General features: G+C 42.7%; 3 protein-coding genes and 1 long non-coding RNA gene across 7 annotated transcripts; 3 read left to right on the top strand and 1 right to left on the bottom strand.

The window, feature by feature from the left end:
- The first annotated feature begins 42 nt into the window (after nt 1-42).
- Nucleotides 43-2,470, top strand: LOC115250328 (uncharacterized). Its single transcript, XR_003888914.1, has 3 exons — nt 43-167; nt 248-336; nt 1,904-2,470. It is a non-coding gene; the product is annotated as an uncharacterized lncRNA (long non-coding RNA).
- On the bottom strand, nt 816-8,666 carry LOC115250221 (parathyroid hormone/parathyroid hormone-related peptide receptor-like). 2 transcript variants are annotated; one of them, XM_029837981.1, is made up of 13 exons: nt 7,366-8,666; nt 5,242-5,347; nt 4,216-4,326; nt 3,984-4,108; nt 3,816-3,907; nt 3,523-3,673; nt 3,257-3,410; nt 3,113-3,173; nt 2,971-3,037; nt 2,801-2,895; nt 2,573-2,714; nt 2,333-2,374; nt 816-2,237 (listed from the first exon to the last, which is right to left on the bottom strand). In XM_029837981.1, exons 1-13 carry the CDS (start codon nt 7,426-7,428, stop codon nt 1,767-1,769), a joined length of 1,680 nt encoding a protein of 559 aa, XP_029693841.1. In that variant the 5' UTR covers nt 7,429-8,666; the 3' UTR covers nt 816-1,766. The 2 variants fall into 2 exon arrangements, with proteins under 2 accessions (XP_029693841.1, XP_029693843.1); XM_029837983.1 differs by lacking the exon at nt 2,573-2,714 and having other exon boundaries at nt 2,095-2,237.
- Nucleotides 8,667-10,017: 1,351 nt separating this feature from the next.
- On the top strand, nt 10,018-12,609 carry LOC101074393 (translational activator of cytochrome c oxidase 1). Its single transcript, XM_003961382.3, has 5 exons — nt 10,018-10,490; nt 10,602-10,708; nt 10,819-10,946; nt 11,192-11,354; nt 12,266-12,609. The coding sequence occupies exons 1-5, from the start codon at nt 10,238-10,240 to the stop codon at nt 12,473-12,475; spliced, it is 861 nt and encodes a 286-aa protein (XP_003961431.1). The 5' UTR covers nt 10,018-10,237; the 3' UTR covers nt 12,476-12,609.
- A 169-nt stretch (nt 12,610-12,778) lies between these two features.
- LOC105416663 (potassium voltage-gated channel subfamily H member 6-like) lies at nt 12,779-19,197 on the top strand. Of its 3 annotated transcripts, XM_029837877.1 has the most exons (13): nt 12,779-13,237; nt 13,351-13,562; nt 13,803-13,960; nt 14,635-15,060; nt 15,193-15,586; nt 15,854-16,053; nt 16,144-16,396; nt 16,477-16,670; nt 17,078-17,189; nt 17,289-17,582; nt 17,672-17,852; nt 17,932-18,136; nt 18,220-19,197. In XM_029837877.1, the coding sequence occupies exons 3-13, from the start codon at nt 13,817-13,819 to the stop codon at nt 18,529-18,531; spliced, it is 2,715 nt and encodes a 904-aa protein (XP_029693737.1). In that variant the 5' UTR covers nt 12,779-13,237; nt 13,351-13,562; nt 13,803-13,816; the 3' UTR covers nt 18,532-19,197. The 3 variants fall into 3 exon arrangements, with proteins under 3 accessions (XP_029693737.1, XP_029693738.1, XP_029693733.1); XM_029837878.1 differs by lacking the exons at nt 12,779-13,237; nt 13,351-13,562 and having other exon boundaries at nt 13,580-13,960; nt 17,433-17,582; XM_029837873.1 differs by lacking the exons at nt 12,779-13,237; nt 13,351-13,562 and having other exon boundaries at nt 13,580-13,960; nt 17,313-17,582.
- The last annotated feature ends 2,834 nt before the right edge of the window (nt 19,198-22,031 follow it).

Below are 22,031 nucleotides of genomic sequence, written 5' to 3'. Positions count from 1 at the left end.
GTGTGGCACGCCCCTGATGACACCTGGTGGAGCTGGTTTGTGGCTCCTGTGTGGTAGTGATCGCTCCACTTCGGCGTGGTGTGTGTTGCCTCCTGAGCAGCTGCAGTAAATTGATGTGTGTAGGCTACAACAAAGTGAGCGAACCCCCCTCACACATGCACACAATGGTAAAACATGCCATAATTTTGGTGTTATTAGTTTGCTACTGTTTGTGTAATTAACAAATTGGCTTTGTTTCTTTTTAAAGTTTGTCTGGAGTTGGGTGTCCTGCCTTGCCTCTTGGCATAGTCTTCCCTCTCTGGTGTGGACGTCCCTTTTTTGTTGGCGCTGAAGCATGTGAGTGTTCATTTCAAGCATGTGAAAGTCCCAAGGTGGCGTCGTGGGCATTATTTGGTTTTGGTCGATCTGCCACACGCAGTTCAACACAAACTCAAACGCATCAGACTTGTAATAATCCGTCCTCCAAAGCCTTTACATGATGTTGGTGGTCTAACACAGGTCATAAACACTGTTGATGTGTCTTCTTGGATATTTCAATACCCTTCTGTAGTCTGTTGTGTTGCAGCGGTGTGACCTTTTTGTTCCCTGGTCCTTTAAACTCTCCTTTCATTCCCCATCATAAGCCAAGGGTTGTGATGGCAACATTTTATAAAAGTCTGCAACCGAATCCCCCAACTTTTCCATCCCATGAGATTTGATATACTTTTTAAAGACAAATGTAAGTTTTAGATATAGTAGAGATTTAACTACGTGTAACAACCGTATTGGTAAACGTGTGGCATTATTACCCCTCCGCCTGCAACAAAGAACTTAGATTTGGCTGAATTTATTTTATTTCACTTTACAGTATTAAAACTCTTAGTAATGTTCTCCAAACAAGTATGAGCTTTGACGCATTAGACAATTCAACACAGACCATTCATGGTTTTCTGGGGGATACCTACAAAAATAAGATCGCTATAAATAGAGCAGAATTTCACAATACTTCTTAAAATCAATGACTTGTGCTGCAAGTTTGTCACTGGTGCTCAACATCTGCAGACAGCTCAGAGGCCTGTTGCTGCAAGTTAAGCCATGAGAGGAGTGTGTGAAATTCTGGAAGGTGTTGTGAGAGCATTCAGGGAGGAGGTCACATGGACAAGGAACTGGGCTTTGGCCTGTGATGAGGTGACCTGGAGAGCTTCAGCCCCCAGGGTCCTGTCAAACTGATAAATAGGACAGTGTAGACAAAACTGACAACAGCAGAGGTAAAAGGAGATGTGACCTGTCTAGACATGCTGTCTGGATGTTCTGGCTTTTAGAAACAACATTTATGTGGGTCAATACCCCCACAGTATCCCTGCCTCAATGATCCATTTGGAAGGGATGGGTAATATGACAGGGAGGTTGCTAAAGTGCAGGTTGAGGTAAGGTCAGCCAGACTGGCCTGGAGAAGCCATCTGAGGATGAGATGCTGCATCCTGACTTTTAATCATTTCTCCTTGCACCAGTTGAACCTTTCAACATACAAAACCCTGTGATCTGAATAATTCTAGGAATTCAACAAAATACACAAATCATTTACCAGAAACCTACATGTAACTTTAGAGGATTCCATGCACAATAAGCACAAGTATGATCACAACAACATGATCAAAACATACATGTTTGTGTACCCCAATTGGGTAACTAACAACTAGATTTACAATCCAGGCCAATCTCCTAAATCTCATACTCTTCCCATGTCGGCCTCAGTATTTAAAGTGGCAAATTGCCATTTAAAATGGTTATAGAACTGTCTCCAGCTCTTTCAGAGATAAAATGTTGCCTGACTCTTCTCTGAGGCTTTGGACAGGAGATGCTTCTGGGCTTCTGGAGTGAGGAGCTCCCTTGCTGGCCCTAACATGCCTTTTAAAACTTTCAGACTCCCTCTGCAGAGTCAGCTCCTGTTGTGTCTGGGGAGTCTCAAGGTCTGCAGCTACATATGTGGACAGGCTGCTCTGTGGGTACAGAGAGTTGTGGCGCGGTGGCCTCAGACCGGATCCTCCACCTGTAGACCCACCTGAGCCCACCACTCCTCCTACAGAGAGGGATCTGGGAGTTACTACTGATAAGCTGACGCTGTGCATGGTGGTGTGTGACATCATGCCGCCGTAGTAACAGCTGCCTCCTCCAGCACTGCTGGTCATCCGGGATTTCTGCTTGATGTCCTGCGTGAGACTGCGTCTTAACCAGGCCTTCTTCACCTCGGTCTGCACCTGAGAGTAGAAAATGATGCAAGAGAAGGCAGATGTTTAACATCTGTTTAACATTTACCAAGTGTCATTCTTTAAAATCAAACTGTCATCATTACCTCTCCATTGCAGAAACAGTAGATGAATGCAACAAAAAAGCCCTGAAACATAAAACTGTCATTCTGAAGTACATCACAACAATAGAAACATGTTGTTATATAGTTAATTCCAATCATATAAATTCAAATTCAGACTGATTTGTTTGTCCTTTGTTTTTGTTTTTACCTATACTGGTTTTTAACAGCATCATTGTAATAAATTAGCTCTCATCATTAGCTGTGGTAACAGTGCCTTCTGACCTGGGAGGAATTAAAGAACATCTCATAATGCATCTGGACCTGCCACAGCAGCCCAGTCACCTCAGTGTAGGGGAGGGCCATAAACACCATGTAGTGAACTCCAAACAAGGGCATGAGGACTAAAGTGGACTTGAGCAGCTTCCTGCAGATTAGGAGTACAGGCAATCCTGTGGTGATTAATGGCACTCACAGGATGGTATCTTCTTTAGCAGCATTTCCTTTCATTACCTGTATTGCTGCCGGGGGTCCAGTTTCCCTGTATTTGTTTCCCACAGTTTGGAGGCCAGAACACGGACTATGTTGATAAAAAGGAGGAAATTTACCTGCAGGGTCAGAAGGATGGGTTAATTTTACGATCAGGTTTCCCTCAGCAGTCAGTTTCATTAACAATTCCTTACAACAATGGCTGCCAGAATGGGGACTTGATAGATCCACTTCAGGTTTCCAGCACTAATGTCCCAGCAGCTGAAATAAGGAGTTTAATGACCAAACATGGAAAATGTATCGTGCAAATATTAGACCCCAGTGCAAATGACTCACTGCGTGTCTGCCAGCGACGCTCGTGCACTGACCCAAATAGACACAAACACGGCTGGAACCCCTAATGTCATTAAAAAGTTACAAAAAACTATTGTGAGAATTTATTAGTTAGCACAATAAGTATGTGTGAGGTGATGCGGGTACCCCAGCCAATGATGATGAGGGCCCACAGGTAGTTCTTATCCGACAGGAAGGCCATGAAGATGAGACTGTGTAGGTACAAGCCCTCCACCAGGATCCAGAAATGGTTGGTCGCCAGGAAATAAAGAAAAAATGTAACGGCAACTTTACAGCCGGCCTGGGGAAATAAATGACATGTAAAGGCTGCTGCACGGATGAGAGTCACGCTATTTTAAGTCTCAGCAAGAGCAAAACTTTGACACCTCCATGATATAAAACGCGCAGTTTACCATGTGGGACGTCATGGCTGTGGAGTCTGAAGCGCTACTGTAGCCAGAGACGGTGTAGAGGACGGCGTCCTTGACAAAAATGCTGACCGCCCGACAGATGAAGGAGGTGAAGAGGTGAATGTGGATGTAATTACGTGTGCAGTGGAGCCGCCTTTTTTTTGCACGTGTTAGAAAAAGAATGAGGACGGAGATGTCAGGGTGCTACAATAAGAAGTTGCATCTATTGCTGCATCATTAATCACATTTTTCCATTAATTTTTCCCAATACTGTTCATCTAATTCCCATTTCTTACTTGAAATAGCAGAGGATGAAGACAGCCACGAGCAGTGACGCCAGAGAAACGGAATAGCCAACGGTGTACATCAGATGGAGTCTCTTAAAAACCTGAAGGAAAACAAAAGAGGTTTTTTTAGAGTTTCCAGGGTCAAATTAAATCACAAGGGCAAAGAGGAGCCTGTACCACTTCTTGGCTCTTGTAGTTGGAGTTCAGGTAGGTGGTGCACTCGGTGTAGTTCGCCCAGGTACGGTTGACACTGTGTACCTGCTCCCAGTGACCTGAGGCATCACACTGGCGGTAGGCCCGTCCTGGAGGTTAGATCACAGTCAGGACATTAACACACCAGTGTGTGTTAGAGAGGAGGTGCCACAGGTTACTCAGAACACCTGGCGGGAGCTGCTGCTCATGATCATACCTCTGTGGTTGAAGTCATAGATGTACTCTGGACACAGCACAGAAACCAGCTGACCCGCTCTGCTCTGGGGCCAGCAGATGATGCCGTCCCACTCAGGGATACAGTCGCCAGCTTTACAAAGCAAAAAGCTAAACACAATTATCTCAAATACAGGCAACCAAAAAATCATTGTGCATTGTGCAAGACAGATTAATATACGAGTATATAAAAGGTTTTGTTTGAGTGAAAACACAATTTCTACAATATAGAACCATCACAGAAGAGTGGAAAGGTTTTGTCATTCATACTAATTTCCTGCACTTTGTTAGAAATGAGGCTCTATTTTATGAATCTCTTAAAATAACCCATGAACGCAGCATATGAATGAATGAAAAATGGTCCACAATTGTCCGCACCAGAACTCATTCCTGGAATCACAGAGATAGTGTTGCACAGGATATTGAATGGGTGTAAAATCTGACAGTCTGATCTCATGTAAATAATCATTGTAATAAACAAGCTTCCTGATTGAATCATCCACAATGTAGCGGCCGACCTCTCGTCTTTCTTTTCCCCTCAAAATCAACAGGCCCTGACCTGCAGCTCACACACCAAAGCTTTTTTCTTCTCTGTCTCGGTTCTTAAAATATTATATGCAATTTCACCAAATACATTTTTGGCCTTTTTGTTTTATCGACTGCTGTTCCCAGGGACTTTTTTCCTAGTCCCTATTAGGTGAGCATGATCTTGATGCACCCTGTCTTAGAGTGTAGCTCTTTGAAGATTCTCTTTCAGGTATTCATTCATTTTCAGGCATTGATGATCATGTATTGACTTAAATTAATATCAATGTTGGGTTTGATGATGTCCCTTACTATTGCTTTTAAATGATCTTGTTGAAGAGGTACATCTGTGAGAGCTGATAGATCTGTTTGCGTTCTTCAAGGCTTAATCCTTAGACTTGTTCTTTTCTATTACTCGATTCTGCTTTTTTTCTTTCTTTTTTTTTGCTTCCTAGCCTTAGTGATCACACAGCAGCACACTCACCTTTAACAAGTGCAATTTGTGCCTTGATTTTTCTTTCGCACTTGGCGTGAGCACCAATCAGGACGTAGATCTGCTCGTCTCGAGTGATGACATCATCTGCATCAATCTGTATTAACAAGGAGAGGTTATATGCTGCACAGCAACACGGGCTACGGTATGTTGTATATACTTTGTATCCCCAAAAAATCAATTATTTTTGACAGGTCTACTTCCAACTTCATCTCTCAGCTGCCTGGATCTGATCTGCTTCCTTCAGGTGTTGTGAAATAGTTGGGTGAAGGTGTGGTATGTCATGATGTTTTGTCAGCTTCTTTTGACTGGCTGTGGAGCTGCCGCTGGCCACATGGGAGCTTTGTTCCATGGTATCTTGGCCATGCTATTGAGGAGTAGTCTACACAAGACGCTGTGTTCTCAGGCGCCAATCACAACAGGGCTGCATAAGTAGCAGCTAGATAACAGCTAGATATTAATATGAGGATTATTTGCCTGGCAGATGAAAACAGGAACTGCACTTAAAGGTACAAATGAAGAAACAATGGAACGTGTTGTAGGACACGATACACAAGAATCGAACTTCCCATTTTGAATATGACACAAAATTGTCCTTTGAATACAGTTTTTGGCCACTTAAATTAGGTTTTGTCTTCATTAAACACATGAACGAAATATAAATGGACTTCCCAGGGCCATTTTAAAATCGGCTGTTTGAGTTTGCAACTCTGGTTCTCTCTCATCATATCATCAATATCATGAATTCTCATCCTGACTGACTTATTTCCGCCCTACGTAAAATCCTGACATGGACAATGATATTGCCAAAAAGGGGCTTTGCAAAATTGTTACAGTCATTCAGCAGAGGATGTGTCACAACATTAGCGTGCAAGTTTTTCAGCACTTGCTTTTCTGGTAAAAGCGCCATCTTGAATGATATCATCTGTTTTCATTTGAGTGTAAAGGAAATCCATCAATGGCTTTCTTTTTAAAAAATCCCAATAAAACTTTTAGCACAAAGATATATTGAATTGATGCCCCGTTGTGAGCTAAAAAAAAGCTCCTTCGTGACTAACATATTTCAACCCTCTACTTTGGTGGAGGCACCCTAGCTCACACTCTTGCCCAAAGTGAGAGGAAAATAGCCCAAAACCGGAACTGGAGGAGCAGATTTTCCAAAATTGTTGCACTCTGATGGGACACCTATAGCCCCAGTCAACAGTGATTCACTTAAGCTGTTGTATTGTTGTTATAGAGGACTGTGGATGCACTCCAGTTTATGTTAACACTGTGTTTTGCTAACGTGTGTATGTGTTTTTATGCACACCACTTACTCATTTGGATGATCGTGCCTCAACAGAGCCACTTCAGAGACTTTTACATTCAATCATTGTGTTTAGGTGCTTCACAGAGGGATTTTCCTGCTCATATTCTGTTGGAGTTACCAAAACACTTGGGTTCAGACTCCTCCTTGTCTCTAAATCTCAACCAGACGGTTGGAAGTGTGAGGTTAAAGAGGTCAGAGGTGATGGAGGATTTTGAGACCATTTTTGGTATCAGTGTAACCGTTGTTCTGGTATGCAGTTTTTGTTGTTTTGGACACTGTTGTCACTTAAAATATCATCATATTTTCCATGTAAAATCAAGTGGGGCCAAAAATACATTTTTGCCGCTTTTCAGCCTGGTGTTTCTTAATGGGAATAAAACATTAAGATCCCGCATCTTGTCTTTGGGTATAAAAAGATGCATTCTCACCAATGAATGTCTGGAATGTTTCTAAGCCTGAGATAAACCTCAGTATAAAACTCCATCGATCAAAGAGTCACAGATGCATGCAATTGGTCTGACCTGAGGTGGAGCAGTGTGAAAGCAGAGTGGTGTAAGATCTGATAGAACTGTGTGAAATGTTTCAATCCAGAATGGAAAAAAACACTTTTATACAATTAAAGAGTGGGAATAAACAATTTCGCGCCCCAAAAGTGAATGTGACTCAAACTATTTAAACCTAAATCCATCAGAGCATTCAATAAACAATAGATATATATTTAAAATTATAACTAATGTGCAACATAAACTATAAATTAATCAATTGTTCAGTCACCAACATAGTCAGGATACATAAAACACACTTACCAATGCGCTGACTAAAATTACACATTGGGAAAGAAACAGAGAAGCAGTCGTCCATGCAGACATGATGTTACCCTCAGTCTTAGTTCATTCACATCAGGGCTGATGTTTTCTTCTCAGGAATGTTAGAGTTCAGCCTGTACAGCCTGTCAAAGATCCATCAGTGTCTTATGTGATCGTTTGTGTCAGAAAAAAAGTTTCCTTCGGATTTCTTGAGCTTTGACATCCTTTCCAGAGATTTAGAATTAGTCCAGTTATCTCCAAGGGACTTGCTGGGCATCAGCAAAACTACCTGTAGCCCTGTGGTCAGTCGGTAGTGTAAGAAGGCTTCGGATGGGAAGGTAGAACGAAGGAGAGGGGAGGAGGAGTCTCCTCCTTCCGAATGTCTTTGGAGTATTGTCTGTTGGGGGGGGCGTTGGCCTTAACTGACCATACTTTCCTCTCACTTAACGCTTTGTGTTCTTTGTATTTCTTCTAACACCATCATCAAGTGCTGTAAATCAAAAATCTGGACATGAACGCCACCAATCATCTATTATTATTATTCTTTCCATCAACATGAACAGAAGCAGTGTGACTGACGGTTTGGTCCCAAGGAAAAAAATCAAAATTTCTATTCGACTTCCCACACGAGAACATTTTTCCTACCAGATAGAAACATTCTTTGTTACATATATAATCACTTGAACTAAGCATGTATTTCTTATAAGTTAAAATAAGAATCAATCACTCATTCTTAATAGTATAATAATGTGGGAAAAGATACATTCATTTTAATACAATCCAGTTCAGAAACACCGCAAAGATTAAACAATATAAGTGATAAAAGCCTGTGCTTGCTTAACTCATAGTTTATGTATAAAGACATTATTTTTAAAGCACTTAAAGCTGATTTTATAAGTAAACCCATTCATTCATAAAAGGAATTTCAGACAAGATTTTAGCCAGTCCAATTTTTCAATTTTGCCCATATGCAGGGCGGCTGACGCAGCATTTCCTAGCGTAGTGATGCACAATGCCGGCAGAAAAATTATACATGTGTCAATGTTTTTACCCTTGAATTGTTCAAGTTGCAGTATTGACCATGAAATGATTAGAGGAAGATAGGAAACAACAGTAATAACACAGCTGATTCTGATGAGGAACAGAGCCCTTCTCTTCTGGGGATCCATGTTTCTTCCTGTAGGAACAGATTTCTTCAAGGCTGACAAGATGGAGACATCACAGAACACAATAACAGGCAGAGTCATGATGATAATCAACACAGGGGTTAAATCAGATGTGCTTAAAAGAAAAAAATAAAAATAAAATCCAAATATCATGGTTACAATCCAGATTGCAACAGTGATCAGGAGCCTGGAACTTAAACCTTTTCTGGCCCGATACATGACAGGATGACACACAGCCATGTAACATTCTACACACACACAGGTAATCAACAAAGGTCTGCCACACATATTAAATGCTTGCAAGAACTTAACATATGCAGCATACGTACAGTTCACCAGGTCTGTGGGGAGGTACAGCTGTGGCTGAAGCAAGAGCAGGTAAATATTGTCCATGATGATGATATTTAAAGTGAAAACATCAAAAGGTGTGAAGGGTGTTTTTCTTAGATTATTGAGCTTTCCCAGAAGTACGACAACAGATCCAGGAAATGCAACAGCAAAAGAAAAGATAAGCGTAAAAAACCAGGTGGGCGATTTTCCACATATCAAAGCTGTATTCATTCCCATCGTGGTGTTAGTTGTTCTGCACATTTGAGCTTGTAGAAGAGGAAATCACAACAAATGTCCAAAAGTTGGTGAAGAGAGAATGGCCTGCAGCAGCTAAACGATGCCTGAGAGGCTCCAGATGACAACCTGCACTAAAGAGAAGGACTGATTTGAATAATGCAGATGTCCTGAAGGTGGAACCTGCCAAGCCTCAAACCACCTGTCACATCTGTCATCAGACAAAATAAATAATGGCACTTTACATTTCCACACATGTAAAAACGTTTTGTAATCACTGTTTCCAGCTGCATGGGCTGTCAGGGCTGTGCTGAGGAGCTTTTGTTGTCTGACAGTGAGAGGCTAGTGAAACCATCGTGTCCTTGCAGAAATAACAAATAAAATGTCACACAGATGTATATAGCAAGCTATAAAGTTACATGTGGATTATTTGTTTACAATCTCCCAGTACAAGGCTCATTTTCTCATTTGTGTGTGTTCAGGGCGGAGGTCATCACCAGCCCCATTATTCGCCTTCTCACCACAGTCGCTAGAGGGCGCACTCCACAAAACCTGTCCCTGCTTTCTGGTTACCATCCGTAGTTTCCTTATGCTTATGTTTAAATTTTTATTTTTTATATTATAAAATTCAATCTGTCATTTATACAATATGCAACACATTGAAATATGTTCGTAATGCAAATAAGTTCATTAGGTATATTATGTGTTTCCAATTCTGTTTCGTCATCGCGTTGAAACAATCTAACTTTAGTACACAATTTCATTTTTTAACCCCCCCCCCCCCCAAAAAAAAGCTCTGTTATAAACAACTGATATTAAAAATACAACATAATATATGTACAAAATGGTTTGAAGAACTGATCCTGCCAGAGAACCCATGGGCCGAACAAGCCACGTCGAGAAACTTATTTTGAAATTCTGAGCTCTGACGTCACCTTAACCCGGAAGTGTTACCCACCAACCAGCGTCAGCTGCACGCTGACTTTACCTTTAGGGTTGCAGACTTCGGGCTGTCTGTGTTCGTTTAGCGTCTTTTCCAAATCAATTGTTACGTAAAGTCGAAGTGGAAGATTCGCTGTCTTCTCCTGAATCAACGTTTTGCTCCGTGCGTGTGCGTGTGCGTGTGTGTGTGTCTGAAGGGCATGGCCGGGCCGGCGGCTGTCCTGACTGCTCTCCGGACCCTGCGCCGTGGCTCTCTCTCCGTGCGTCTCCGTGCGTCTCACGTATGCAGCCCGCCCTGGAGCGCCCCTCCTGCGAGGGCTCTGCAGCTGTGGCCCGTTTTATGCGCCGGACACAACAAGTGGTCAAAGGTTAAACACATCAAGGGACCTAAAGATGACGCCCGAGCAAGGGTGTTCATGAAGTTGACTATGATGATCAAGTTGGCTGTAAAAGGTGAGATGGAAGTAGTGGCATGCTGATGGACTCCACGTTTTTTGTCTTGGTTTTTTGGGGGGGAGGGAGCCCTTATAATATGGTTTATTTAATTTCTGCTTTCATCTGCAGAGGGTGGTGCCAACCCAGATATGAATTTAAACCTAGCCCAGATACTGGAGCAGTGCAGAAGTAAAAACATGCCCAAAGCCTCCATTGAAACTGCGATCAAGAGCGCTGTATGTTGACGATGGTCGTAGTGAAATTGTCTTTTGGTCGACTGCTATAAGTTATGACTCTTTCTTGTGTCTGTATTTCTATTATTGGTGTTTTGCTCCTGGTGGAAAAGAGCAAACCCCTGTCCCAGCACGTGTTTGAGGCTCGGGGACCTGGTGGATGTCTGCTGCTCATAGAGATATTGACTGACAGCAACTCACGGAGCCATCAGGAAATTAAACGCCTGCTGATAAAAAACGGGTCAGTACATGCTGGTCACACTACAGACGTATCATCCCTGTCCGGCCGCACACACTATCACTACCTAAATGTCTTTATTTGTCAGACAGATTCATGTCTAAGAAAATACTGGCCTATTTGATGCAACATATTGGGCTTTTATTTATGAAATTCAGCAAATGAGCCTGTCAGATTACAGGATAGTACATAAATGTAATAACAGTAGATGTGGTCTCAAGCAGTTGTACTTCTGTTCTCTCCCATAGAGGGGCGCTGTCCGAGGGAGCGCGCCACAACTTTAACAAGAGAGGGATGGTGGTGGTGCCGGGCCAGAACATTGCAACGGAGCGAGCTTTGGAGCTGGCCATTGAGGCAGGCGCAGAAGATATCAAGGAGACCGAGGATGAGGAAGGACAGCCCCTCCTGCAGGTCAGACAGGAAGTAGAATCTGGTCCATCTACAGAGGCGCTAATATCCATGAAGGGTTGGATGTTAAGATGCATCAGTCAGGCCCAGTTAAACAAGCACTGCTCTACTGGTTTAATTTCCAGGGAAAGGCCACATCAAGTGATGCTTCCTTGATATCCTGCTGTTTGTTTTTGTGCGTGGGTTTTATTTGGGTTTAACAGAAGAGGATTAGAGCCACTGTTTAAAAAACATTGGTCAAAATTCTGATTGTTTCCCTCCCATTATTAAGAGTTAAAATCAAAATTCGGACTTTCAACTCGCCTCAGAAGTCTCGCCTCAGAAGTATAGATGTGTGTAGGGACCCAACTTCGCCCTATGTGGACTGGAAATGTCGGATTTGACCGAACTTTTGCGTTTTCCAGTGGGAACAGCCGCTTTCAATAATGAAAAAGCAGAAGAGTTGTGGAGAAGCTACATGCTGGTTTGGTGCTTGGTGTTGTAAAAACATAGAAATGGCTGCAGATGTGAAGGATGTTAAACACACAGATTGGGCCTGTTGAGTATTTTTGTAATAAATTTAATTTAATGCTGTTGATCTGCTTAAATCACGTGTTGCATGATGAGGGAATCTGGAATCTGTCTCACAGAGAGAGCCGGTGATATGCAAAAACCCGTTTAAAATCAAACCAGAACACTCATGTCAACATTTATGCAAGTACAAATTAAACAAAAAAAATTGTCTTTGAATTCTGAGAAAAAAGCCAGAAGTCACTTTTTACTCATCCACTCTCTTAGGATTTTTATTGGACTGAATTCTTTGCTAAACCCGTCCCTTTAAGAAGTACCGGTAAATGTCCTGGGACACCTTTCATTTGAAAAGTGCCGCCTTAATGCTGTTCAACTACTAATTTGCCGAATTTCTTGCTCTACAGTTTGTTTGTGAGACGACAGACGTGGGGAAGGTGAGGACCTCGCTGCAGAACTCTGGCATGCAGATAACGTCTTCAGGGATGGAGTTTGTTCCCCGCGTTGTCGTGAATCTGAACGAGGACCTCCTGATCGCCGCGTCAACGCTTATAGACGCCCTGAGTGATTATCCAGACGTTGTTCGCATTTGGGATAACATCCAGGCTGACAGCTGATGACGCTGCCTGGAAGCGTGACGGAGACGTGGAATATTTGACTTGCAAAGGATTTGTTCACAATGACTCTGTGGTCATAGGCAGTGAGAAACTGGACTCATTTAAATTAAATCTTTATTTGTCTCAAAATAAAACTGTGGTCCTTGCTGTTACCTGACCGCACCATGTGACCGTTTCAGTTTGAGCTCCCTCAGATCATCAGAGGCGTATTTGATCTCTCACGGCAGCTTGCCATGGTTTTGCAGAAGCGTTTATCTTGTTATGTGCTCAGGAAACAGCAGCTCTTAGGCTAACAAAAGTTCACCGGTGGAGCAAGAAGATGGAGCTCTCCAGCTTTTTTTGTTTCATGAAGAATGAGATGAGTTAAGTTAGCTGTGATGCCACAAAAATTAGAATATCTTAAATGAGGATTTAATAGGAAAATTTCCCCACTTAAAAAATGAATCTGAAATGAATCAGACTTTCTTCAACTGAATAATCTTGATGACATGTTTCATCGTAAACAAAATATAGCATGTATAGAATTCTAGAGGTCATAGCTGAAGGGCATTCTGAGCCAATGTCATTATGGGTCATAAGCCCATCGCTACCTCCAACAATACAATCAATTTGACCCCACATTAACAGCATGCATGCAACATATTGAGTGGTTTCTGGACTTTCAGCAGACATTTTTTTCCACATCAGATTCATGCATCCTACAGCAGGAGCTATAGTAGACCTATGCCTCCAAACTAAACTACAGTCCAGGATGCTAAAATGGTACTTTGACATTATAGTAGTGGCTCGGAGCCCATTTGCTTCATTAATCAATGTACCATTGATTTCTCTGTCACATCCTCTGAGCTATAGCATTGCATTGATTTGTTTTCCAGTGTTGGTGACTGTTGTACAGGAAAGACTGCTGTCCAGAGTGGAGAGTTCACCAATGACTACTGACTGGAAGGAGCTAACTGCTACTGCCTCGTTACGAACCATGAATGAGGAGAGCGAAGGGTTTTGATAGCAAGGTAGCAAGATGGATGCTGGAAATATGGCTGCAAAGTGAGCAAAACCAGGAAGGGTCTGTGGTTGTGGTTTAATTCAGGTAGGTTGTGCTGTTTAAGCTTCAATATTCTAGACCGTTGAATGTAGAAAGCTTTTTGTGTAAGATTTTAGTTAAATGTTGCAACCGAGAATGCAACACCAGCTAATGCTGCAGGTCAAAGTCAGTTATTTATTTTAAGCTGATGCTGATGTTTCCTTGCAGAGTGGTGTTACCAGACTTTTATATAAAAACAAACACACCATTGACTGATGTAAATATATATGTTTATGTCATTGGAAGTCCAGTGGAGCTTCATGGCTGACTCGGACCTTATGAGGGGTGCAGCACCAACCAGCAGGGGTCCTGAATGTTGCTCACCACCAACTCCTAGAATGGAGCTTCTCGGCCCCTCCAAGGTGAAGGACCGCTCTCAGAACGTCACTGAGAAGGTCACACAGGTACGGGCAGGAAAAGCTCATACTGGCTCAGTTTGTCACCATCTGAGTGCCAGAAATCTCACCAAAGATCTCAAATCTCATGAAGATGGCCTTAAAAACAGCTCATGTGTGTTTGACTATAAATGCACATACTTTCTGAGCATGACAGAACAAAACAGGAGCTTTTAAGCTGTACTTAGAGTTATATTGACACAGTTGTTTTTGTTTATTAGAGGAACTACAGTACAGAATTATATTTATTCACAAAAGTGTATGTGAATGGGATTCTCCAGCTGGTGTTACTGTCAAAGAGGCTCCCAGAAAGAGTGACTGTTGTTAATTAACCTGCTAGTGGAAAAATCAGTAGGAGGCTGTATCTTTTCTTTCTGGGTATGACGAGCAGTCCCAGTGAGCTCCAGTTCAATCCGGACCTGCTGTCGCTACTGTTGGAGCCCTGAGGCTCTGCGTTCTGCATCACTGCCTCTGGAGAATACACTGATTCCGTTTGTCCATATCAGCACCACTATCCATCCTCGGTCTAGCTGGTATCAGCCCTCTTAAATGCTAGATCTGTGTGCAGGCTCAGGGAGACAGATACTGATTTGAACTGAAGACATCTCGAGGGCTGCGGCGGTGATGTTTTGTGATTGTGACGCTCAGCTCTGCTGGCACACTGATGTGTTCTTTATGGGTAGGTGCTTTCGTTGGAGTCTGATGTCCTGCCCGAGTACAAACTCCAGGTTACTGAGACAACGTGGGGGATTTTGCTCCACTACAGCCCTTTCAAGGCATTTTGGGACTGGATCATTCTCATCCTGGTCCTCTACACAGCTGTTTTCACTCCGTACTCGGCTGCCTTCCTCTTAGACGAACACAGGGACTTGCGTCAGAGACGTTGTGGCTACACGTGTAACCCTCTGAACGTGGCCGACCTCATGGTGGACGTGCTGTTTATTGTGGATATAGTCATCAATCTCCGCACCACGTACGTGGACCAAAATGATGAAGTCGTCACCCAGCAGAGCCAGATAGCCAAGCACTATATAAAAGGCTGGTTCCCCATTGATCTGTTGGCAGCGATACCCTTTGACCTCCTGATGTTCAGATCTGGCTCCGACGAGGTAAGAGTCGCTCCACTGCACCTACCTCTTTACTGTCACCAGAGGTAAATTCTCATGTATTTAAATGTACATTTCTCTTAAACCCTAAGTTTATTGACCCCCTTACATCTTGTTTTGTGTCAATAAAATAAGATGGCGACCCTAACAAGCCTGTTGAAAACAGCCCGGTTGCTGCGACTGGTGCGCGTGGCAAGAAAACTGGACCGATATTCTGAATACGGGGCTGCCGTCCTCTTCTTGCTCATGTGCACCTTTGTTCTCATTGCCCACTGGCTTGCCTGTATTTGGTACGCCATCGGTTTTGTGGAGAGGCCGTACACAGAGACCGGATGGCTGGACAACCTGGCCGAGCAACTGGGCAAGTCGTACAATGACAGCGACGCCACCTCTGGCCCATCTGTTAAAGACAAGTACGTCACTGCCCTTTACTTCACCTTGAGCAGTTTGACAAGCGTGGGATTTGGTAACGTCTCTCCAAACACCAACTCAGAGAAGATCTTCTCCATCTGCGTCATGGTCATTGGCTGTGAGTCCAAAAAATCACTCAGGACTGAATGGAAGTTATTGGTATGAGTTTGTGTGATAGAACCGTATTTGTGAATGTTTGGTACGGATTTTCCAAATTGCCCAAAATGCTAATATGTAATTTTTGGCTCAACTGACAATGATTCTAATTGTAATAGTCATACCGTCTCTTAAATATCTCAACCCTGAACCATCAAATGGAGCCACTGAAATATCTGTCTGTCCTCAAATTGCTGAATCTCTGTGTTCATTCTATCATCCCTGTTAGCTCTCATGTATGCCAGCATATTTGGAAATGTGTCGGCCATTATCCAGAGATTGTACTCTGGTACCACCCGCTACCACACACAGATGCTCCGAGTCAAAGAGTTCATCCGATTCCACCAGATCCCAGGAAGCCTTCGTCAGAGACTGGAAGAGTACTTCCAGCATGCCTGGTCCTACACAAATGGCATTGACATGAATGCTGTAAGCAACGGTTTATCATTTATGTCTGGAGCGGATGCCCATGTATGACATCAGAGTTTCACTCTTTGTTGTTGTTGGGTCCTTACTTAGGTCTTGAAAGGATTTCCAGAGTCTTTGCAGGCAGACATCTGTTTGCATTTGAACCGATCTCTGCTGCAGAACTGCAAGGCTTTCCACGGAGGCAGCCAAACCTGTCTGCGTGCGCTGGGTATCAGATTTAAGGCAGTCCATGCTCCCCCAGGGGATATTCTCATCCATTACGGAGACATCCTGGATTCTCTCTTCTTTATCTCACGCGGTTCTGTGCAGGTCATCAGAGATGATGTCGTGGTTGCTATATTAGGTAATACCATTAGGTAGGTAATACTATGTTGCCATTTTCTTATCTCAACTCCAAATCCATCCTTGACGCCGCTGTCACAGAAAAGAACGACATCTTTGGAGAGCCCATAAACCTGTATGACGAGCCAGGGAAATGCAATTCAGATGTCCACACCACCACCTACTGTGACCTGCACCGCATCCTGAGGGACGACCTACTGGAGGTCCTTGATATCTACCCCACTTTTGCAGACCACTTCTGGAGGAACTTGGAGATAACATTTAACCTAAGAGATGTATGTTAGCACGAAACTGCAAAATGAATAAATTTAGAATATTAGTCCACATTAGTTTCACTGGAGACTCTGAACTGCCCCTCAGTGTGAGTGTGTGACTGGATGATGTGTGTGTGTAGCAGGGTCTATCTGCATCTTGATTTGGACACACTCTAACACCATCCATTGACCCTGATTTGGAACAAGACATGGATAAATGGAGATTCAGTGAATTAGTTCTGACTTAATTTCAATTATCTTTGAACAAAAATCTAGAGACTCTAAACCTGGGTGAGGTACATTTCAGGGCAAACTCCAAAACACAGTGCATGAAGGAATCTCCCTCTCGTCTACTGTCCACCAGCAGATAATTTAATAATATTGATTTTGTATCTACTTACATTTTATACAAACCTCTTGTATTCCAGGCCGATCAAGTGCCACACATAATAACAACTACTGATGAGTCAGGGGACGACTGTGACTACCACCACAAGCCAAGATGCAGAAGCCACACTCTTGACTGCCGAATCAGGCCAGGTGAGATGGACCGCACCTCTGCGATGATGTGAAACAGTCTCCATCAACCCAGGCCTACAAAGCCCACAATCCAGCCAGGTTTTCTGTCCTAACAAATAGATACCTGCTTTTACCTGGGAACAGATGGAATCGATCATGAGGACTCGTACCCTCGTCGGTCCCTCCGCCACCGTCGCTCGTCGCCTCGTACCCACTGGGATGACCGCTGCAGCTGTGGTTCTTTGTGTTCTCTGTCTAGTGAAGACTTGAGCAAGAGCCTTCCCCACAGTACCAAAGTGGAGCTCTACCCTCCAGCTGATGCCCAACGGGACTACAGCCCCACTGTCGTGAAGCTGCTACCCCCAAGTGGTGCCTCAGTTGGGAGGGAAGTCATGTTAGACGTCAGCCAGCAAGGTAGAGTCGGAGGTCAATGGTTGGTTGTGTGCATTACTTCCAGTTTTATTATTAATTTTCCATATGAAATCACATATTTTCCCCTGCAGCGTCATCTTTCAATATGCCTGGAATGTATGGATATTGGCCGGACCAACAAACCCAGCAGTTTTCCAGTCGCACATGCCGATCTTCATCTTTCCGCAACTCCCACCACCCACCGCCGTTCACAGAGGAACGGTCCAGTGAGCTGGAGTCGCGACTCAAGGTTTTACATTCCCAGCTCAACAGGTGAATAATTCCCGCCCTTACCTGTGAGAATAAAGATCCCTGCAATGATAACGTCCTCCACTGTCCCTTCCTTTCCCAGACTGGAGACCCGGATGACTGCTGATATCAATGTTATTCTTCAACTCCTCCAGAGGCAGATTGCTCCGGTGCCTCCCGCTTATAGCACCGTATCATCTGGTACCTTGCCTGCAGAATCATCTGGCCAGTATGGAACTGGGACACCAGTGTTGCACGGCATGTACCCCATTTCTACCATACAGATAGACAGCCGGGTTCCCACACAGGTACAGGAAAGTACTAAGTGATCCAGATGTTGCTCTGGTGGTTTCTGTCCTGAAAAATGAAAAATGTGATTTCCTTACTTCAGAGTTCTTCCCACACCGATGTTAAGTCCACCAAGAAGTCTGAGGAGTCCATCTCCAACGGTACCCTTGCTACCGCAGCCTCAGTTGACACCATATTCCTGAGTCTCTCTCCTCAAACTGAGAGCCATGCAGAGTCGCTTCCGCTGCAGCCATCAGTGAACTCCTCCATCCACAAGCCAAAGCGGCGCAGGATTCCCCACTGCCACTCACTGCCGGAGAACCTAGACGTCTCAGGACCGGCTGAGATCCAGAAACACCTCTCTGACCCGGTGCTGCCTGTCATCCGAAGACCATCAGAAGAAGCTGACACCTGATATTTGGATAAGTTCAGGATTCAGTTATGTTTGGACATTAATGTGGACTGAAGGTTGGACAATGAAAGAGTTCCATTTTATACTACTGACATGATTACATGCAACGGCAACAGTTATCATTGCTTTTGGTTTTGTTTTTTACGATGTATAGCTTTTGTAAGCCCTTTGTTTTGGCAGTGTTTTCATTCCTGCATTTAACCTCACGTGAGCTGTTCCTCCATAGAGTAAAGGATGTGCTGCCCATGGACATCGGTGCCCCACTAGACTTTTGAAACCTGATTACATGTTCCATATTTAGGGAAATCATCTCTTGTAGTATAAAGGTTTGGTTATTTGAGCTCAAAGACCAGAAACATCCATGACCAACATCTGGCTGGTTACTTGTAAACTAGAAAACTATTCAAAGAACACAGACCTCTGCAGGGAATGATAAAGAACTCTTCAAAAATAGGTATTCATCTATACATATGTACATATATACATAGTAGTACTGTAGTACTACAAGGTTACATACCCTTTTTTTGTATTACAAATCGGCTTCTGCTATGGAATATGAACAAAGCCTCTTGGACAGGGGTGTCCAAACTTTTTGCAAAGAGGGCCAGATTTGATAACGTGAAGATGCCCGGGGGCCAGTAGATCCTTCTGATGTTTTTTTAACCAGAAAAGTTACATGCAAATGTACACTATTATAAAACAATTTTCATTGTCACAATTCTCTTTATTTTTAAAATGGCAGTGTAACCAAATATAAGCCACTCAGGCAGACGTGAACAACTCTAAAAACACAATTCTGCCTTTAATTCATATCTGGAGAGTCAGATAACATTGAACACTGAACTGTATGGAATACCTTAAATTTCCATGAGTTTGATAAATGTAATGTAAAGTTGTCTGTTATCATTCAAGTTTAAAACAAGTAAATTTTGCTCTTGTCTTTTACAAGAGCTACAAGAAAGGAGGAATTACATTTTAGTGATTTATTTATTCTGTTAGTGCCAGCGGGCCATAAATAATTCATTGTAAGACTGAAGTTGCGGGCCGTGATTGGCCCCTGGGCCGGACTTTGGACATGCCTGCTCTTGGAAAATCAAGGGTAAAAAAAATCTGTGGAATCCAGAATATTGCCAAACTTTAATCATCTGTTTCTTGTTCCATTATCAATATTTTCAGAAAATGTAATTAAAATGTAATTAAAGTCATTAACTTTTCGAGTTAACAGTTAACAGATATCACCTTGGTGAAAGTAATTATATTAGTATATATTCCTAGAATCTGTATGTGGATCAAATTTCTTCATTTATTTTGCCTGACAGGTCATCAGATCTGATATTTATCTAAATATAATGTTTTCTTTTGTTTTTTTTACATTTCCTTATAAAACTAACCTGCAGTCTCAGGATGTGATGAAAGATTAATAAGAAAAATGTAAGAGTGTGACATGGCCTACTGTGGGCAATAAACAATAATTGGCAGTGATTATGTTTTTTAGTCCTTCCTGGTCCAGCATGGCTGCATGCAGAGCACAATTTCAAGTTAAACCCTTTGTGTTATTTCAACTTCTTTTATTATAATTCAACAGATCAGCACTGGCCTTAAATTAGAAGCAAAGGTAAGATGCAAACGATGGGTTTTCAGATGTATGCTCCTCACATTGGCCTGTTCATCAATCAGCCAATATTTCCATAAATACCTGTGACGCATGCAAATCTCTTTCTATTTGATGTCAGGTTATGATTGATACTCATGGACAGAGATATATAAAGAGCAGCTTCCACGGAGACTCAACAATTTCATCCCCAATGCACTAGAGAAATAAATTTCCATATTACCAGCTTATAAAGGTACAGTATGCTTTATCAGCTCAGGAGGATTCAACTTCAGAAACATGTCTGTTTCAATCATGGTGTTTTGCTGTTATTTGTTTATGTCCTTTTAGGTTTTTTCTCTACATAACTCCTCTTTTCCCTCCCAAAAATGCTACCAGAGGGACTTGGTCTGACTAAAAACATTTCCACCTCTCATTTTGTGTGGCAAGAATTTGATTTTCATTTATGTGACAAATTCCCGGGGAGCACATACACTTGGGCCATTTGCACCTTCTTCTGCTTTATTATAGGCTTTCCTGCATCTGTTGCTATCCTCTGGGAGCTGTTCAAGAGGCAGAGAAATGGAGCCCCCTTGACGCCAAACAGTTTCTTCATGCTGAACGTCTCCATCATGGATGCAGTCTTCTTGGCCTTCATCCCGCCTGGAGTTTTGAATCACCTGATCTGGGAGTCTTGGCCAGTAGAAGCATTGTGGAACAGCATTTATGCTTTGAATGTGTGTGGGAGGCCCCTGCTGATGGCCTGCAGCTGTCTGGACTGTTACCTGGCTGTGGTTCATCCAGTCACCTACCATAATACGAAGAATATGACCCCCAGGATTTTAATGGTGGTCATCGTCTGGATTTTGACACTCACTTTCGCCATTGTTTTCTTTCTTTTTTACAGACTTTATTTTACACTGTGGTCCATAGTCTCATTTGTAATTGCCATTGTTGTGGTTGGGATATGTGATTCCTTCATCTTTTATACCCTTCTCATGTCTGACCCCCACAGAAAGAACCTGCAGAAGCAAAGAGCAATCCAGATGCTCATCAACAGCCTGGTGATCACGGCATTTACTTACCTTCCTCCAGTTATCCTTGTAAAATTTGGTGTTTACGGGATCGAGTATGTGACCTTTATATGTGTTATTGCCATCCCAGTTAACATCACATCCACTTTGGGCTCTGTTCTCATGCCTTTTCTCCATCTTATCAGCACTGGAAAATGTAGCCATTTCAGGTGCAGAAGCTCCTTAAAAACTCTGGAGAAGTAAGAGTAAAAGTCATAAAATAATCACTCAAAATGCCATGGAACATCACAGGCTTGTCCTTTTCCTGGATTTATTTATCTAAAGCTAAACTGCTTGTATATACCGGTGTATGTCAATCTTTTTCTCACCCTAATTGACAGAATACTTAAATGGACATTTCAATTATAATACTTCCTACTGAGTGTTTGGGCTTTAAATATTTAACTTAAACTGTAAATTGCACTCTTGGTTATTGTACACATTAAATGACATAAACCTCCTGATATCTTTGTTGTGTTGGGGGAAATAAACTCTACTGATGTTTTTGAAAAGGTCAGACGTTGAATTTTATTTTTACACAACAAAATAAACACTGCACGGAAGACTCTCTCTCTCTCTCTCTCTCCAGTCTTTCCACTAGATATTTGCATTTTGTTTACCTTGTCCAGTGTTTTTTTACCCATGTAAATACTGAAGGCCGGTAGATCTTCGTCATCTGCCCTGACCGCTGTACTCACTCATTTGCGTATTCATCTCTGCAGACAAATCAGACCCACAGATGGAGTAATTGAAAATGTATCTTGTAAAAAATGCTTGGATTTAGTGAATAGAATTAAGGAATTGCTACTGTAGAATAAAAAGAGATTGTCACGTGCAAA

Source organism: Takifugu rubripes, chromosome 1 (assembly GCF_901000725.2).
Source record: "Takifugu rubripes chromosome 1, fTakRub1.2, whole genome shotgun sequence".
Lineage (NCBI taxonomy): Eukaryota > Metazoa > Chordata > Actinopteri > Tetraodontiformes > Tetraodontidae > Takifugu > Takifugu rubripes.
Note: the sequence above shows the minus strand (reverse complement) of the source record. Positions and strands in the feature narration are given on the sequence as shown.

What these genes read in the sequence shown, in the direction of transcription:
- LOC101074393 (XM_003961382.3), top strand. Translation starts at nt 10,238, where the DNA reads ATGGCCGGGCCGGCGGCTGTCCTGACTGCTCTCCGGACCCTGCGCCGT. An exon ending in GATCAAGTTGGCTGTAAAAG is followed by an intron (nt 10,491 to 10,601) that starts GTGAGATGGAAG and finishes TTTCATCTGCAG; the next exon opens with AGGGTGGTGCCAACCCAGAT. An exon ending in AAGGACAGCCCCTCCTGCAG is followed by an intron (nt 11,355 to 12,265) that starts GTCAGACAGGAA and finishes CTTGCTCTACAG; the next exon opens with TTTGTTTGTGAGACGACAGA.
- LOC105416663 (XM_029837873.1), top strand. Translation starts at nt 13,784, where the DNA reads ATGTTTATGTCATTGGAAGTCCAGTGGAGCTTCATGGCTGACTCGGAC. An exon ending in TAACATTTAACCTAAGAGAT is followed by an intron (nt 16,671 to 17,077) that starts GTATGTTAGCAC and finishes CTTGTATTCCAG; the next exon opens with GCCGATCAAGTGCCACACAT. An exon ending in TTACATTCCCAGCTCAACAG is followed by an intron (nt 17,853 to 17,931) that starts GTGAATAATTCC and finishes TTCCTTTCCCAG; the next exon opens with ACTGGAGACCCGGATGACTG.
- LOC115250221 (XM_029837981.1), bottom strand. Translation starts at nt 7,428, where the DNA reads ATGTCTGCATGGACGACTGCTTCTCTGTTTCTTTCCCAATGTGTAATT. An exon ending in ACAAATTGCACTTGTTAAAG is followed by an intron (nt 4,327 to 5,241) that starts GTGAGTGTGCTG and finishes TGCTTTGTAAAG; the next exon opens with CTGGCGACTGTATCCCTGAG. An exon ending in ACTACAAGAGCCAAGAAGTG is followed by an intron (nt 3,908 to 3,983) that starts GTACAGGCTCCT and finishes GTTTTCCTTCAG; the next exon opens with GTTTTTAAGAGACTCCATCT.